Source organism: Anomaloglossus baeobatrachus, chromosome 1, assembly GCF_048569485.1.
Source record: "Anomaloglossus baeobatrachus isolate aAnoBae1 chromosome 1, aAnoBae1.hap1, whole genome shotgun sequence".
Lineage (NCBI taxonomy): Eukaryota > Metazoa > Chordata > Amphibia > Anura > Aromobatidae > Anomaloglossus > Anomaloglossus baeobatrachus.
Window position 1 is genome coordinate 960,621,096 of NC_134353.1, and position 17,005 is coordinate 960,638,100.

Sequence of the window (17,005 nt, forward strand, 5' to 3'; positions counted from 1 at the left end):
CTTGTGGGGGGTTCTCACCTGCACGGCTTGGTGAATGAGCCCCAGATACACAGCAATGACCAGAGCCATGAACAGGTCAAACACCGCCGGCTTCACCCTGTAACACATACATGGAGAGCGGAATTAGATCTGATCGCACACTCGATGCTCCTGACCAAGCAGCGCTGCAGTGTAAAGCATGTGGAAAGCGTCAGGCTCCCTCACCTGTGAGACGTCATCGTCTGCCTCATCTGATCATAGAAAACGAACTCTGGATTCCTAGGGAGAAAGGGAAATGTACAGTGTAATAATATAAATGAACACCAGGGGGCAGAGTGATGTCTGTCATTGCCACCAGTGGCTGATCTATAGTGGTCGCTGTGGAACTCACTGGAGGATGTCCGTCTCCGATCAATTGCGGAGCAGAGGACACGGGTTGGTGATAGCGATGAGGCAGGAGATATAGGCTGGAGCAAAACTGGAGCGCTTTGAGGGTGAGAATGATAAGTTTGTATTGTATTCTGTACAGGCTGGGTAACCAGTGCAGTGACTGGCACAGGGTGGAGGCACCAGTGTAGCGGCTGGACAGAAATATGACCCTGGCTGCCGCATTCAGAATGGATTGTAGAGGAGAAAGTCTGATTTAGAGAGAGATCGACCAGTAAATTTTGCGTCTGCACTTAAACACCGCCGCCTTGCGAATGCGCACATTGCTGAAATGTCATGCTAGGTATGGGGAAGTACCAAGCAAACGGCGCAAGGGAAACCCTGTTTCTAGTGATAGGGGGAGATTGTGACCCCTGACCAAGCCTTCCACTGGCTTCCCTGGCCAGCCTAGACAAGTTCCGGACCTGAGGCGGATACCTGACCCTCACTGACCCTGTACTTTACAGTTTCAAAGAGTCATTCATCATTCAGTAACATTATTCATAGTCTATGAATGATGAATCTGAGGCTACCTGAGTATGTGGAAATCCCCTTTAAATGACGGAAAATACCTGTCATCTGGTTTGAAGACGTGGCGTCTAACGTGCTTCAGGTGTCTCCTCAACAGATGCTCCAGTGTGGAGAGTATTGGGTGCTCCTTTGTGATCAGCTGCGCGGCGCGAGGCTGCGAGGTCAACCAGTCCAGAAGGGCCGCTAATCGTTCCTCCCGAACGCCCTGAGACCACCAATGTAAAGTGGTTCAGACATTGTCAGTCAAAATTACATGAGATTTAGATAAAGAACTCACCAGGTCTCCTTCAAAGACGCGGACACTTCTTGGTATTCTCTAAAAATGGAAAGAAAGTTCAGGTTGTGCATATTACAATGTTACCACCAGGGGGCAGTGGTGGGATATGATAACGCTCACATAGACTAGGCTATATATATATATATATATATATATATATATATATATATATATACATATATACACACAGTGGTTACAGAAAATATTCACACCCCTTTACATTTATTTTTCACTCTGTTTCATTGCAGCCATTTGGTAAATTCTCAATGTACACTCTTCCTCCCCCCCCCCCAACCCCCATCTTGTCAGAAAAAAAAACCAAATGTAGAATTTTTTGCTAATTTATTAAACAAGAAAAACTGAAATCTCACATGGTCATAAGTATTCAGCCCCTTTACTCAGTATATCACATGGTCATAAGTATTCAGCCCCTTTACTCAGTATTGAGTAGAGGCACCCTCCCTTTTGAGCTAGTCCAGCCATGAGTCTTCTTGGGATCCTGGATTTGGGGATCCTCGGCCATTCTTCCTTGCAGATCCTCTCCAGTTCCGTCAGGTTGGATGGTGAACGTTGGTGGACGCCATTTTCAGGTCTCTCCAGAGATGATCAATTGGGTTTAGGTCAGGGCTATGGCTGAGCAGGTCAAGAATGGTCACAGAGTTGTTCTGAAGCCGCTCCTTTGTTATTTTAGCTGTGTGCTTAGGGTCATTGTCTTGTTGGAAAGTGCACCTTCAGCCAAGTCTGAGGTCCAGAGCATCTGGAGGAGGTTTTCTTCCAGGATATCTCTGTACTTGGCCGTATTCATCTTTCCTTCAATTGTAACCAGTCGTCCTGTCCCTGCCCTCATAGCATGATGCTGCCACCACCATGTCTCACTGTAGGGATTGTATTGGGCGGGTGATGAGCAGTGCCTGGTTTTCTCCACACATACCGCTTAGAATTATCACCTGAAAGTCCTATCTTCGTCTCATCAGACCAGAGAATCTTATTTCTCATAGTCTGGGAGTCCTCCATGTGTTTTTTTTGCAAACTCTATGCGGGCTTTCATGTGTCTTCCACTGAGGAAAGGCTTCCGTCGGGCCACTCTGCCATAAAGGCCCGACTGGTGAAGACTGCAGTGATAGTTGACTTTGTGGAACTTTCTCCCATCTCCCTACTGCATCTCTGGAGCTCAGCCACAGTGATCTTGGGGTTCTTCTTTACCTCTCTCACCAAGGCTCTTCTCCCACGATTGCTCAGTTTGGCTGGACGGCCAGGTCTAGGAAGAGTTCTTGTGGTCCCAAACTTCTTCCATTTGAGGATTATGGAGGCCACTGTGCTCTTCGGAACCTTGAGCACTGCAGAAATTCTTTAGTAACCTTGGCCAGATCTGTGCCTTGGCACAATTCTGTCTCTGAGCTTCTTGGGCAGTTCCTTTGACCTCATGATTCTCATTTGGTGTGACATGCACTGTGAGCTGTGAGGTGTTATATAGACAGGTGTGCGCCTTTCCAAATCAAGTCCTATCAGTGTAATTACACACAACTGGACCCCAATGAAGGAGGAGAACCATCTCAAGGAGGATCACAAGGAAATGGACAGCATGTGACTTACATATGAGTGTCTGAGCAAAGGGGCTGAATACTTATCACATGGTCATATTTCAGTTTTCCTTGTTTAATAAATTTGCAAAAAAATTTCTACGTTTGTTTTTTTTCTGTGAAGATGGGGGATGGGGGTGCAGAGTGCACATTAAGGAGAAAAAAATGAACTTTTCGGAATTTACCAAATGGCTGCAATAAAACAAAAAGTGAAAAATTTAAAGGGGTCTGAATACTGTGTGTGTGTGTTGGCTATATATATATATATATATATATAGCCATCTATCTCCATCTGTGACTGACCCAGGACTAATGTGGTCACTTATTTGTGACTGAAACCGGTCTGTCATTTGGTCACTCTTCTGTGATTGATACAGGACTGTAATCTGATCACTTCTTTGTGAGTGATCCAGACTGTAATCTGGTCCCTCCTCTGCCACAGGACTGTAATCTGGTCATGTTTCTGTGATAAACACTGGATATGTAATCTGAAGTGGTAAATGTGACCATCTAAAGATTTTTATTTGGTATGTATGTTTATTGTGAATGTTGGTGTTGTACCCCGCTGCTGGGAATTGCAACTATGGTAAAAACACTTAAAGACTTATTTGACCTGTACAGTTGATGTGAAAAGAAATAATCAATAGAGATATATGGTGGCAAACACTGGGGATGGGTCTGTTCAAACTAAGGAGGTATGTAGTGACAGAATAGAAATTACGAAGATGTCCTCTGATGGGCCGTGTGTTTCTCTATAATGTTGGAAATTATCTGTGCCTTCTGAAGCCTTACTCTGAGAATTGTAGCATCTACACTGACCTCTGCTGGCCATTCACAAAACTACCTTTGCCTTGTATGGTCAAAGGAAGTTATGCAGCAGTGGGGACATTTTTGGGTCTTTTTCTGACAGGAAAAATAGAAAGATGTCTGTGTCTGAGGACTCTGGAGGCTAAGGGCTCAGGAGGCTAAGGAGACTGAGCGGTCGAGGAGGCTGAGAGGCTCAGAAGGTGAGGGGTCGACGTGGTGAGGGGCCGAGGAGGTGAGGGGCTCAGGAGTTGGGGAGGCGAGTTGCTCAGGCGGTGAGGGGCTGATGAGGTGAGGGGCTCAGGAGTTGGGGAGGCGAGTTGCTCAGGCGGTGAGGGGCTGATGAGGTGAGGGGCTCAGGAGTTGGGGAGGCGAGTCGCTCAGGAAGTGAGGGGCCGATGAGGTGAGGGGCTCAGGCGGTGAGGGGCTCAGGAGTTGGGGAGGCGAGTTGCTCGGGAGGTGAGGGGCCGATGAGGTGAGGGGCTCAGGAGTTGGGGAGGCGAGTCGCTCAGGAGGTGAGGGGCTCAGGAGTTGGGGAGGCGAGTCGCTCAGGAGGTGAGGGGCTCAGGAGTTGGGGAGGCGAGTTGCTCAGGAGGTGAGAGGCCGATGAGGTGAGGGGCTCAGGAGTTGGTGAGGCGAGTCGCTCAGGAGGTGAGAGGCCGATGAGGTGAGGGGCTCAGGAGTTGGTGAGGCGAGTCGCTCAGGAGGTGAGAGGCCGATGAGGTGAGGGGCTCAGGATGAGGGGCTCAGGAGTTGGGGAGGCGAGTCGCTCAGGAGGTGAGAGGTCGATGAGGTGAGGGGCTCAGGAGTTGGTGAGGCGAGTCGCTCAGGAGGTGAGGGGCTCAGGAGTTGAGGAGGCGAGTCGCTCAGGAGGTGAGAGGCCGATGAGGTGAGGGGCTCAGGAGGTGAGAGGCCGATCAGGTGAGGGGCTCAGGAGTTGGTGAGGCGAGTCGCTCAGGAGGTGAGAGGCCGATGAGGTGAGGGGCTCAGGATGAGGGGCTCAGGAGTTGGTGAGGCGAGTCGCTCAGGAGGTGAGAGGTCGATGAGGTGAGGGGCTCAGGAGTTGGTGAGGCGAGTCGCTCAGGAGGTGAGAGGCCGATGAGGTGAGGGGCTCAGGATGAGGGGCTCAGGAGTTGGGGAGGCGAGTCGCTCAGGAGGTGAGAGGCCGATGAGGTGAGGGGCTCAGGAGTTGGTGAGGCGAGTCGCTCAGGAGGTGAGAGGCCGATGAGGTGAGGGGCTCAGGATGAGGGGCTCAGGAGTTGGGGAGGCGAGTCGCTCAGGAGGTGAGAGGTCGATGAGGTGAGGGGCTCAGGAGTTGGTGAGGCGAGTCGCTCAGGAGGTGAGGGGCTCAGGAGTTGAGGAGGCGAGTCGCTCAGGAGGTGAGAGGCCGATGAGGTGAGGGGCTCAGGAGTTGGTGAGGCGAGTCGCTCAGGAGGTGAGAGGCCGATGAGGTGAGGGGCTCAGGAGTTGGTGAGGCGAGTCGCTCAGGAGGTGAGAGGCCGATGAGGTGAGGGGCTCAGGATGAGGGGCTCAGGAGTTGGGGAGGCGAGTCGCTCAGGAGGTGAGAGGTCGATGAGGTGAGGGGCTCAGGAGTTGGTGAGGCGAGTCGCTCAGGAGGTGAGGGGCTCAGGAGTTGAGGAGGCGAGTCGCTCAGGAGGTGAGAGGCCGATGAGGTGAGGGGCTCAGGAGTTGGTGAGGCGAGTCGCTCAGGAGGTGAGAGGCCGATGAGGTGAAGGGCTGAAGAGGCGAAGGGTTGAAGAGGCTGAGAGGCTCAGGAGACGAGGGCTGCTTCCAGTCCCTTCTATCCTCTAGTGACTGTCTGGTAAGGAGAAGGAAACTGTGGAAAGGAATAATTCAGGCGCCATTTATTCTAAATCAAGGTAGACCTTGAACACAGAAAGATCTAAAAAGCCACATGTACAGGAATGTGCCCTTGACAATATTCCATGGCCGTTATAAGGGGCGTCTGGGTCTGTTTTTCCTTCGCTATCTGCGGTCTCCAGGCATCTACATTTAGTGTTCATTGTACCCAAGTGGTCCTGTCCTCCACTCGTCCTGGGGATCGGACATTATTCCCTAGTGCGTATAATGTGTTTTACTGGCAGTCCAATGGTTAAAGGTTTGCCCCATCGAGCGTCGGTAAATTCATCCCTTCCAATATCGGGTGAATGCTGTAATTGCAATGAAGAGAGAGAACGAGGGTCAGATAGGGATTGAAGAATACATCAGGGACCTCCACAAATCTGCGGGGGGTAAAATACTCCCCCTCTTGTCACCTGCAGTTTCTCCGGAGTCTCTATATAGCGCCTACAGCAATATATACACGACTGCTGGCCGTATATACAGTATGTGGCGGAGGTTCCTGGTGATATTTACTGATCGCCTGCGGAGGTTCACTTATTTAGAGCTCGCAGAGCGTGGAATCGCGCTCATCTCCAGCCCCATTATCCGGGGCCTACAGTGAGCATATTATGGTCTCCGCCGGCCGTCATTACCGCAGCCGGAGGTCACACGCCTCATGTCCTTCATCAGACAATGTCATCCCGTCTCCTTCCATTATAATAATAACTCGTCTCATTTCTTCAGAAGATAATGAGGACGGAGCCTTCAAAGCCTCGAAACCAGAAACCGCCTCGTCTTCTCAGTAATGTCGCGTGGTATAAAACATTACAATTCTGGCTTTACTCTATATAAGAAGCCAATGATGGAGGCAGCAGCGGGGGGGGGGAAGGCCGGGGTAAGGGCATTATTCACAGGGAGCGGAGGGCCGGGGGTAAGGGCATTATACACGGGGAGCGGAGGGCCGGGGTAAGGGCATTATACACAGGGAGCGGAGGGCCGGGGGTGAGGGCGTTATACACGGGGAGCGGAGGGCCGGGGGTAAGGGCATTATACACAGGGAGCGGAGGGCCGGGGGTAAGGACATTATACACAGGGAGCGGAGGGCCGGGGGTAAGGGCGTTATACACAGGGAGCGGAGGGCCGAGGGTAAGGGCGTTATACACAGGGAGCGGAGGGCCGGGGTAAGGGCGTTATACACAGGGAGCGGAGGGCCGGGGGTAAGGGCGTTATACACAGGGAGCGGAGGGCCGGGGTAAGGGCATTATACACAGAGAGCGGAGGGCCGGGGTAAGGGCATTATACACAGAAAGCGGAGGGCCGGGGGTAAGGGCGTTATACACAGGGAGCGGAGGGCCGGGGGTAAGGGCGTTATACACAGGGAGCGGAGGGCCGGGGGTAAGGGCGTTATACACAGGGAGCGGAGGGCCGGGGTAAGGGCGTTATACGCAGGGAGCGGAGGGCTGGGGGTAAGGGCGTTATACACAGGGAGCGGAGGGCCGGGGGTAAGGGCATTATACGCAGGGAGCGGAGGGCTGGGGGTAAGGGCATTATACGCAGGGAGCGGAGGGCTGGGGGTAAGGGCATTATACATGGGGAGCGGAGGGCCGGGGGTAAGGGCATTATACATGGGGAGCGGAGGGCCGGGGGGAGGGGCGTTATACACGGGGGGAGGGGCGTTATACACGGGGAGCGGAGGGCCGGGGGTGAGGGCATTATACACAGGGAGCGGAGGGCCGGGGTAAGGGCACTATACACAGGGAGCGGAGGGCCGGGGGTAAGGGCATTATACACAGGGAGCGGAGGGCCGGGGTAAGGGCATTATACACAGGGAGCGGAGGGCCGGGCTAAGGGCATTATACACAGAGAGCGGAGGGCCGGGGGTGAGGGCATTATACACAGGGAGCGGAGGGCCGGGGTAAGGGCATTATACACAGAAAGCGGAGGGCCGGGGGTAAGGGCATTATACACAGGGAGCGGAGGGCCGGGGTAAGGGCATTATACACAGGGAGCGGAGGGCCGGGGTAAGGGCATTATACACAGAAAGCGGAGGGCCGGGGGTAAGGGCATTATACACAGGGAGCGGAGGGCCGGGGGTAAGGGCATTATACACAGAGAGCGGAGGGCCGGGGTAAGGGCATTATACACAGAAAGCGGAGGGCCGGGGGTAAGGGCATTATACACAGGGAGCGGAGGGCCGGGGGTAAGGGCATTATACACAGGGAGCGGAGGGCCGGGGTAAGGGCATTATACACAGAAAGCGGAGGGCCGGGGTAAGGGCATTATACACAGAGAGCGGAGGGCCGGGGGTAAGGGCATTATACACAGGGAGCGGAGGGCCGGGGTAAGGGCATTATACATAGAAAGCAGAGGGCCGGGGGTAAGGGCATTATACACAGGGAGCGGAGGGCCGGGGGTAAGGGCGTTATACACAGGAAGCGGAGGGCCGGGGGTAGGGGCATTATACACAGAAAGCGGAGGGCCGGGGGTAAGGGCATTATACACAGGGAGCGGAGGGCCGGGGGTAAGGGCATTATACACAGGGAGCGGAGGGCCGGGGGTAAGGGCATTATACACAGGGAGCGGAGGGCCGGGGGTAAGGGCGTTATACACAGGGAGCGGAGGGCCGGGGGTAAGGGCGTTATACAAAGGGAGCGGAGGGCCGGGCTAAGGGCATTATACACAGGGAGCGGAGGGCTGGGGGTAAGGGCATTATACACAGGGAGCGGAGGGCCGGGGGTAAGGGCGTTATACACAGGGAGCGGAGGGCCGGGCTAAGGGCATTATACACAGGGAGCGGAGGGCTGGGGGTAAGGGCATTATACGCAGGGAGCGGAGGGCTGGGGGTAAGGGCATTATACGCGGGGAGCGGAGGGCTGGGGGTAAGGGCATTATACATGGGGAGCGGAGGGACGGGTGGAGGGGCGTTATACACGGGGAGCGGAGGGCCGGGGGTGAGGGCATTGTAGGCGGGGAGCGGAGGGCCGGGGGTGAGGGCATTGTAGGCGGGGAGCGGAGGGCCGGGAATAAGGGCATTATACGTGGGGAGCGGAGGGCCGGGGGTGAGGGCATTATACGCGGAGGGCCGGGGGTAAGGGCATTATACACGGGGAGCGGAGGGCCGGGGGTAAGGGCACTATACACAGGGAGCAGAGGGCCGGGGGTAAGGGCATTATACACAGGGAGCGGAGGGCCGGGGGTAAGGGCATTCTACACAGGGAGCGGAGGGCCGGGGGTAAGGGCATTATACACAGGGAGCGGAGGGTCGGGAGTAAGGGCACTATACACAGGGAGCGGAGGGCCGGGGGTAAGGGCATTCTACACAGGGAGCGGAGGGCCGGGGGTAAGGGCATTATACACAGGGAGCGGAGGGTCGGGAGTAAGGGCACTATACACAGGGAGCGGAGGGCCGGGGGTAGGGACATTATACACAGGGAGCGGAGGGCCTGGGGTGAGGGCATTATACACGGGGAGCGGAGGGCCGGGGTAAGGGTATTATACACAGGGAGCAGGGGCTGCAGGTATCTCTTATACTGCCGGTCTGGTATCTACCATTATACGGTCACTGTATGGCAGTATTATTGGTTCTGGTGCTTGTATGTTGTTTTATGTTCACTCACACCGCGATCACCTGGTGAGGTTGTCTCTCTGCTCACTATCATTAGGATGCACCTCCGTAGTAAACGCGCTCTACCCGCTGTGGACGTCCATTCAGATGACTCCTAATTCCCCTGGCTTTGCCTCTGGCATGAATAGGTATCACAATGTGACTGCGGGGATCCTAGGCTATCCCTAACCTCCAGATTACCCCTGATGGTGGAGATGCCGGAGTCCTTATTCTCCTGACCATAACAAAATTGTAAAGGAAGGGTCAGGAGTGTGATGGCAACACAGATTAAGACAGACAGGAAAAAAACAAAACTCAGACACCCTGCAAACTCACAGGAGCAAACAGTAAGAGACAAAAGAGAAAAGCAAGAGAAGTACGGCAGCAACAAAAAGACAAAAAGGGTTAACACCACAACCGCTCACAGCAATAAAGTACTACAATGACCAGTAAGTCTGGATTACAACATCTCACCAGACCAGCATGGAAAAGCTATAGCAGGCATTAATAGAATTGTCCAGAGAGGGGAGGAAATGTGATTGGCTCCCCCATATCATGTGATCAAAGGAAACTAACAAGCAGACCAGCAGATATTGACTCTTGCTAGCCTGCCTATGAACTACAGGGCTGTGGGTTGACATCTGAGTCTCCCTGCGCTGAAGTTATCAGGCGGAGTACCAGAATCTCTAGCCTCCACAGATCCCGCCGCCGCCATGACAGCCGCCGATGTTTGTAAAAACCTCTTTGTGACAGGAGGGTGATGGTTTGAGACAACTGATTTCCTTAAATCTGAGGACATCTCGTGGGCCTTGGACCTGAATCTAGAAGGTCTGGGTCATTTTAGGTTTTGCGACCACAGCAGTGACCGGATCTCACCCGTATTGTGTCCTTGTACAGAAGCCGGGCCAGAACCTCGCAGAGGATCTCAGTGTTTCTCCGCAGCTTCTTCACGTCTACGCGGGACCTGGAGGAGACATTGACGGTTAGATCCCTCACCGCATCCTCATCTAGAGAATTAAAGGGAAACTCCATCCGAGACATCATGAGAGAATTACTAATCCTAGTAATATGATTGTGGGACGGGACAGTGTCGGGACTTATACCCCCAGCGCTGCACGTACCTGATAAATCTGGCTCCTGACCTTCACCGCACGACCTCGGACAAGGACAAGACATCTCTGCCATTTGTCTCCCACTAATCATGTGAACGCCGAGGATCGTGACCATAACACCGATCAGCAAAGCCAGGAATGTGACCGTAGGGATCATCAGATTATGATGGGATTATGCCGAGACTAGGATTATTTGGGACCCCATCTACTTCTGATCTAATAATTCCAGCAGATGACCTTCGAGAAGCCATTACTGTAATGGTTGGGAATTTGGCTCTCGACATCTCTACTAAATGTTCAGCTGGGCACAGCGCCATACAGAGAGTTGTGGCCGAGCCTGGTACTGCAGCTTCCACAGCTGATTGGCAGTGATCTTGTCAGACCTATTGATGGCCCAAGAATACATATTACATTATTCTCCCCAAAATTTAATTTAACCCCTTCACTCACAGCCAATTTTCTGTTTTTCGTTTTTTGGGGGGTTTTTTGCTCCCCTTCTTCCAAGAGACGTAACTTTTTTATTTTTACTTCAATCTTGCCATATGAGGGCTTGTTTTTTGCGGGACGAGTTTTACTTTTAAATGAAACCATGAGTTTTACCATATAGTGTACTGGAAAACAGAAAAAAAAATCCAAATACGGAAAAATTGCAAAAAAAGTGCGATTGCACGATAGTTTTTGAGATATTTTATTCACCGTGTTCACTATATGGTAAAACTGATGTGTGGGTGTGATGCCTCAGGTCAGTGCGAGTTCATAGGCACCATACATGAATAGGTTTACTTGTATGTAAAGGGTTAAAAAAATCACAAGTTTGTCCCAAAAAAGTGTTGCACGTTCTGCGCCATATTCCGCGACCCGTAGCGTTCTCATTTTTCAGGATCTATGGCTCAGTGATGGCTTATTTTTTGCATCTCGAGCTGACATTTTTAATGGTACCATTGTTGCACAGATGCTACGTTTTCATCGCCAGTTATTGAATTTTGTGCAAAATTTGTGGCAACCAAAAAGCTTAATTTTGGCGTTTGGAATGTTTTTGCCGCTACGCCGTTTACCAATGAGATTAATTGATTTTAGACTTTGATAGATTGGGCGTTTCTGAACGCGGCAATACCAAATATGTGTATATTTATTTATTTTTTTAACCCTTTAATTTTCAATGGGGCGAAAGGGGGTGTGATTTGAACTTTTAGGATTTTTTAATTTTTCAAAACTTTTTTTTTTTACTTTATTATTTTATTTTTAATAGTCCCCCAAGGGGCTATAAGGATCAGCAGTCTGATCGCTCATTGTTTTCCCCCGATCAGAGCAGCATCACCCAGATCGGGAGAAAAGCTCATCTCTTGTAACAGGCAGTACTCAGCTGTTGGTTACAGGATGTCATGTGAGCTACCATGACAACCACCGGATCCACGTGATCACGTTATGTGATTTCTAATATCGGGCGGTGAGTAAACTTCTACCGTGACCGCTATTATATAGCTCCATTGAAGGCGTTAACAGGTACGGGCAGATCGCAGATTTGATCGTGCCTGCTAGGCACACATGTCAGCTGTAGAAATCAGCTGACATGTGTGCGGATCCCCTCGGCTGCCTGCAGCAGCCAGGTGGGATTAACACTATGACCGCGGTGGTTAAGGAGTTAAAGACTGTTTACTTTTTTTTTTTTTACTACATTTTTAACCTATCTTTGTGAAGTTATGAATCTTTGTAATTTTCTCCATTACCTTATATTGTTTCAATTTTTCGCAAACTCCTCGGTGATATTGCTGTTTGTGCTGCCTTGTTCCTGCACTCACAGAAGCTGTTTTGATCTGGCAGATCTGAGATCTCCTGTGGGAGCCTCTCGTGTCCCCTTTTTCGCGCTCAGACAGTAGAAACACCCTCCCTGTCTGAGCGCGAAGAGCAGAGCGAGAGGCTGACGCTGAAGATCAGAGATCCGTGACACCTGCAGATCAAATCAGCTTCTGTGAGTTCAGGGACAAGGCAGCAGAAACAGCAATATCACCGAGGAGTTAGGGTACCTTCACACTTTAGCGATGCAGCAGCGATCCGACCAGCGATCTGACCTGGTCAGGATCGCTGCTGCATCGCTACATGGTCGCTGGTGAGCTGTCAAACAGGCAGATCTCACCAGTGACCAGCCCCCAGCCAGCAGCGACGTGCAAGCGACGCTGCGCTTGCACGGAGCCGGCGTCTGGAAGCTGCGGACACTGGTAACTAAGGTAAACATCGGGTATGGTTACCCGATGTTTACATTAGTTACCAGCGCACACCGCTTAGCTTTGCTCTCCTAGCTACAGTACACATCGGGTTAATTAACCCGATGTGTAATGCAGCTACATGTGCAGAGAGCAGGGAGCCGCGCACACTGCTTAGCGCTGGCTCCTTGCTCTCCTAGCTACAGTACACATCGGGTTAATTAACCCGATGTGTACAGCAGCTACATGTGCAGAGAGCAGGGAGACGCGCACACTGCTTAGCGCTGGCTCTTTGCTCTCCTAGCTACAGTACACATCGGGTTAATTAACCCGATGTGTACAGCAGCTACATGTGCAGAGAGCCGGAGCCGGCAGCACAGGCAGCGTGAGAGCTGCAGAGGCTGGTAACTAAGGTAAATATCGGGTAACCACCTTGGTTACCCAATGTTTATCTTGGTTACAAGCTTACCTCAGCTGTCAGACGCCGGCTCCTGCTCTCTGCTCGCTTCATTTGTCGCTCTCTCGCTGTCACACACAGCGATCTGTGTATCACAGCGGGAGAGCGCCTTTGAAGAAAACGAACCAGGGCTGTGTGTAACGAGCAGCGATCTCGCAGCAGGGGCCAGATCGCTGCTCATTGTCACACACAGCGAGATCGCTAATGAGGTCACTGCTGCGTCACAAAAAGCGTGACTCAGCAGCGATCTCGGCAGCGAGCTCGCTGTGTGTGAAGCACCCCTTAGAGAAAAATGGAAAAATATAAGGTAACTAGCTGTAGTACCCAGCGTTGCCCGGGATAGTAACTGTCTCTCTCCCAGTCTCTGTATATGTGTCGCTGTCTGTCTGTCTCTTTCCTTGTCTGTTTGTGTCTATCTGTTTCTATCTCTCTTTATTTGTATCAGTCTATCTGTCTCTATCTCTGTGTCTGTGTCTGTCTCTATGTCTGTGTATGTCTCTGTGTTTCTGTCTATTTCTTTCCCCGTCTTTCTCTTTACCCGTCTGTCTCTTTTCCATGACTGTCTCTTTTCCAAGACTGTCTCTTTTCCAGGACTGTCTCTTTTCCCGTCTGTCTCTTTCCCCGTCTGTCTCTTTCCCCGCCTGTCTCTTTCCCCGTCTGTCTCTTTTCAGGTCTGTCTCTTTTCAGGTCTGTCTCTTTCCAGGTCTGTCTCTTTGACCGTCTGTCTCTTTCCCCGTCTGTCTCTTTTCAGGTCTGTCTCTTTCCAGGTCTGTCTCTTTGACCGTTTGTCTCTTTCTAGGTCTGTCTCTTTCTAGGTCTGTCTCTTTCTAGGTCTGTCTCTTTCTAGGTCTGTGTCTTTGCCCGGCTGTCTCTTTGCCCGGCTTCTTATACTAACAGTTTATTTTGTTCCTATAGCAACCACTGACAGTTGCTATTAATGACCTTTAACTCACACCTCCATTGAGTTTAATGGAGGCATGTTTTTTTTTAGAGTAACTGTAAAGCACGGGGTTAAATCTTCCCATCAAAACATTCCTGACACATGGGGCGTCTGTGCAAAATTTCGTTATTGTAAATGCTACGGTGGAGATTCCTTTAGCGGACATACACACACACACACACACACACACACACACACACACATACACACACACACACACACACACACACACACATACACGCACACGCACACGCACACACACACACACACACACTGAGCTTTATATATTAGATGGAGAAAATTAAAAAGATTCATAATTTTGCAAACAAAGATCAATAAGTAAAAAAACCAAACAGTTTAGTTACTCTTTAAGTACAATGTGCAATGTCAACAGCTGGATCCTTCTTGCCGGGACACCAGATCTCCTCCATGTCTAGATTATTTCCACAGGGTGTTTGGCTCTAAACTCGCCGAGTGTCATGGCGGCATCTGACACTGTTCACACTGCAGAATCTGACATTCCTAACTGTGAATTCTCTGCTGCTTCTGAGTTGGACAGGCAGGCTCAGGCGTCGACCACTTGTGTGCTCATTAGTGATCGGGCTGGTGACCTCTGGGATCCCATGTTGTGGGAGACCTATCACAGTTATTCCCCGCCTTTTTAAGATGGAGGAGTCTGACTTCCCATGCCGACTATAGCTTTTGCGAAAACCAGTGTGTGTGCTGTTATGTCCCAGCCCTGCTGGTGATTGTATTAGGCCGGAGTCACACTTGCGAGACTCATGCGAGTCTCGCATCACATTACCCGGCACGGCCACACAGGAGCGAGTTCGCAGCATGTATTTCTATGCAGCTGAGACGCTCCTGTCAGGCGGGTGGCAGGCCATGCCAGGTGATGCGATGCAAGACTCGCACGAGTGTGACTCCAGCTTTACTTTGTGTGTGAAGTTGCTGTGGCGTTCTCCTGTAGTTTCCTCCCTGCTCTTATTTTCCTCCTTTGCTCTTTTTGTCTTATACCTCTGTGTCTGTGCCGTGAGATAGAGATTTAGGTTTTCCTGGTTTGTCTATTTCTAGTGCCTTAATCACTCCTGTCCTAGCCCTCCCCTGGGGTTGGGGGTATAATATCAGGGCTAGGGCAAGGAAGGCGGCTCAGACATCCTCACCTTGAGAAGTAACTCTGAGATAAGGGATAGCTAGGGTCCCTCTATCCTCATGGACAGACTAGGAGCCCCTGTCCCCTGCTCTCCACCTTCACCGGGACAAGTATAAAATGATAAATACTGTAATAAAACCCCACTTTGTTATTAAGAGTGAAAATTTCCCACAGTTCACATAGCATTTCGAGGCCCGGGCACATGGAGTATAAAGACTGGCTCTATAAATGGTCAACATAAGTCTAACAGGCACTACTATATACAATTATAGATGTTCTGCTCATCTGATCATTAGTGGTGTCCTATTCATGAAAGAAAATAGGAGGATCGGGGGCTTCATAGCAGAAAAAAACAAAAACAGGGAAGACAAAAAATTCAAGAAGAAAAAGAAATAGAAAATAATCATTATGATGAAGAAATACAAAAAGAAAGTAAAAGAAGAATAACAAGAAGGAAGAAAAGAAGAGCAGGTGTCACGACTTAAAGATGCTCTCCTGCGTTTTCCTGGATTACAGACCTGGCAGTGACTCGATTCGTCTGTGCAGAGCATCTTGCCTTTGGAGATGCTCTGCTGCACTTTCCTGAGTTACTGAGCTAGCAGCTTGTTTGACAGCGCAGGATTCCATGTTGGTGCTGATTACTCGGGTGTTCTACCTTCCTGGTCATTGCTCAGGTTCCTTTACTGAGCATGCTCGGCCAGAACCTTGTCAGTTGTTCTCTCTGGTTCTGAAGTTGTGCTGTTGGCCTGTGTCTCTGCTAGTGTTCTGATCTTTGTTTTCTGACCCTGGACTGTTATTTGACTCCTCTCTACCCGCTCCCTGTTCCTGTCGTTACCGCCTGCCTATTGACCTCGGACCATTACCTGACCACGTCTCTGCTTTCTCCCTGAACCTATTTCGTGCTCTTCTGGACTTCTGACTCTCAGATATTGACCTGACTATGCCTCAGTTTACTCCTTGTGCTCATACGTGTTCTTCTGTTACCAGACCCTGGCTTTCCTGACTTCTCTTCCGTCCATACTTTCTGTAAGTAGTGGCTAGCATCACAGTAGATAGAAGAATGAAAAGAAGAGTAGGAAGAAGAAAAGGAAAGGAAGAAAGTAATAATGAAGGAAATACAAAAAGAAGTTACAAAAGAGTAACAAGAAGAAGAAAGAAGAGAAGAGTAGGAAGAAAAGGAATAAAATAAAGTCAATGATGGAAAATAGAAAAAGAGTAACAGTAAGAATGAAAAAAAGAGTAGGGAGAAGAAAAGGAAAGGAAGAAAGTCATAATGATGGAAGAGGCAGAAGCAGAGGAGAAAGAAGAAAGAAAAAAAATCAAGAATTAATGAGAAAGGGAAGGTGATGAATAAGAAGGAAAAACAAAGAAGACAACTCTGATAATGGAAAACACAAAAAGGAAAACAAGGGATAAGGAAAAAACAGCAAAGAAAAGAAGGTAAAGGAAAAGAAGAAAATCATGATGATGGAAAAGGAAAAAAAAGAAAACGAAGAAAAATATCAAGATGATGATAGAAATCAAGAATTAATGAGAAAGGCAAGGTGATGAATAAGAAGGAAAAACAAAGAAGACAACTATGATGATGCAAAACACAAAAAGGAAGACAAGGGATAAGGAAAAAACAGCAAAGAAAAGAAGGTAAAAGAAAAGAAGAAAATCATGATGATGGAAAAGGAAAAAAAAGAAAACGAAGAAAAATATCAAGATGATGATAGAAATCAAGAATTAATGAGAAAGGCAAGGTGATGAATAAGAAGGAAAAACAAAGAAGACAACTATGATAATGGAAAACACAAAAAGGAAGACAAGGGATAAGGAAAAAACAGCAAAGAAAAGAAGGTAAAGGAAAAGAAGAAAATCATGATGATGGAAAAGGAAAAAAAAGAAAACGAAGAAAAATATCAAGATGATGATAGAAATCAAGAATTAATGAGAAAGGCAAGGTGATGAATAAGAAGGAAAAACAAAGAAGACAACTATGATGATGGAAAACACAAAAAGGAAGACAAGGGATAAGGAAAAAACAGCAAAGAAAAGGTAAAAGAAAAGTAAGAGAACAAAACCATGATGGTGGAAGAAGAAAGAGAAAATAAAGA

The 17,005-nt window shown here is 49.7% G+C and overlaps 1 protein-coding gene across 1 annotated transcript in view; it reads right to left on the reverse strand.

Annotated features, from left to right (window-relative positions):
* LOC142262220 (BOS complex subunit NCLN-like) overlaps positions 1-17,005 on the reverse strand; it is a 31,905-nt gene that overhangs the window by 474 nt on the left and 14,426 nt on the right. The window contains exons 10-14 of the mRNA XM_075332154.1: positions 9,920-10,007; positions 1,214-1,252; positions 978-1,141; positions 205-258; positions 19-97 (exon numbers count right to left, since the gene is read on the reverse strand). Of these exons, the coding sequence (XP_075188269.1) occupies positions 19-97; positions 205-258; positions 978-1,141; positions 1,214-1,252; positions 9,920-10,007 (424 nt within the window). The remainder of the gene's footprint in view (positions 1-18; positions 98-204; positions 259-977; positions 1,142-1,213; positions 1,253-9,919; positions 10,008-17,005) is intronic.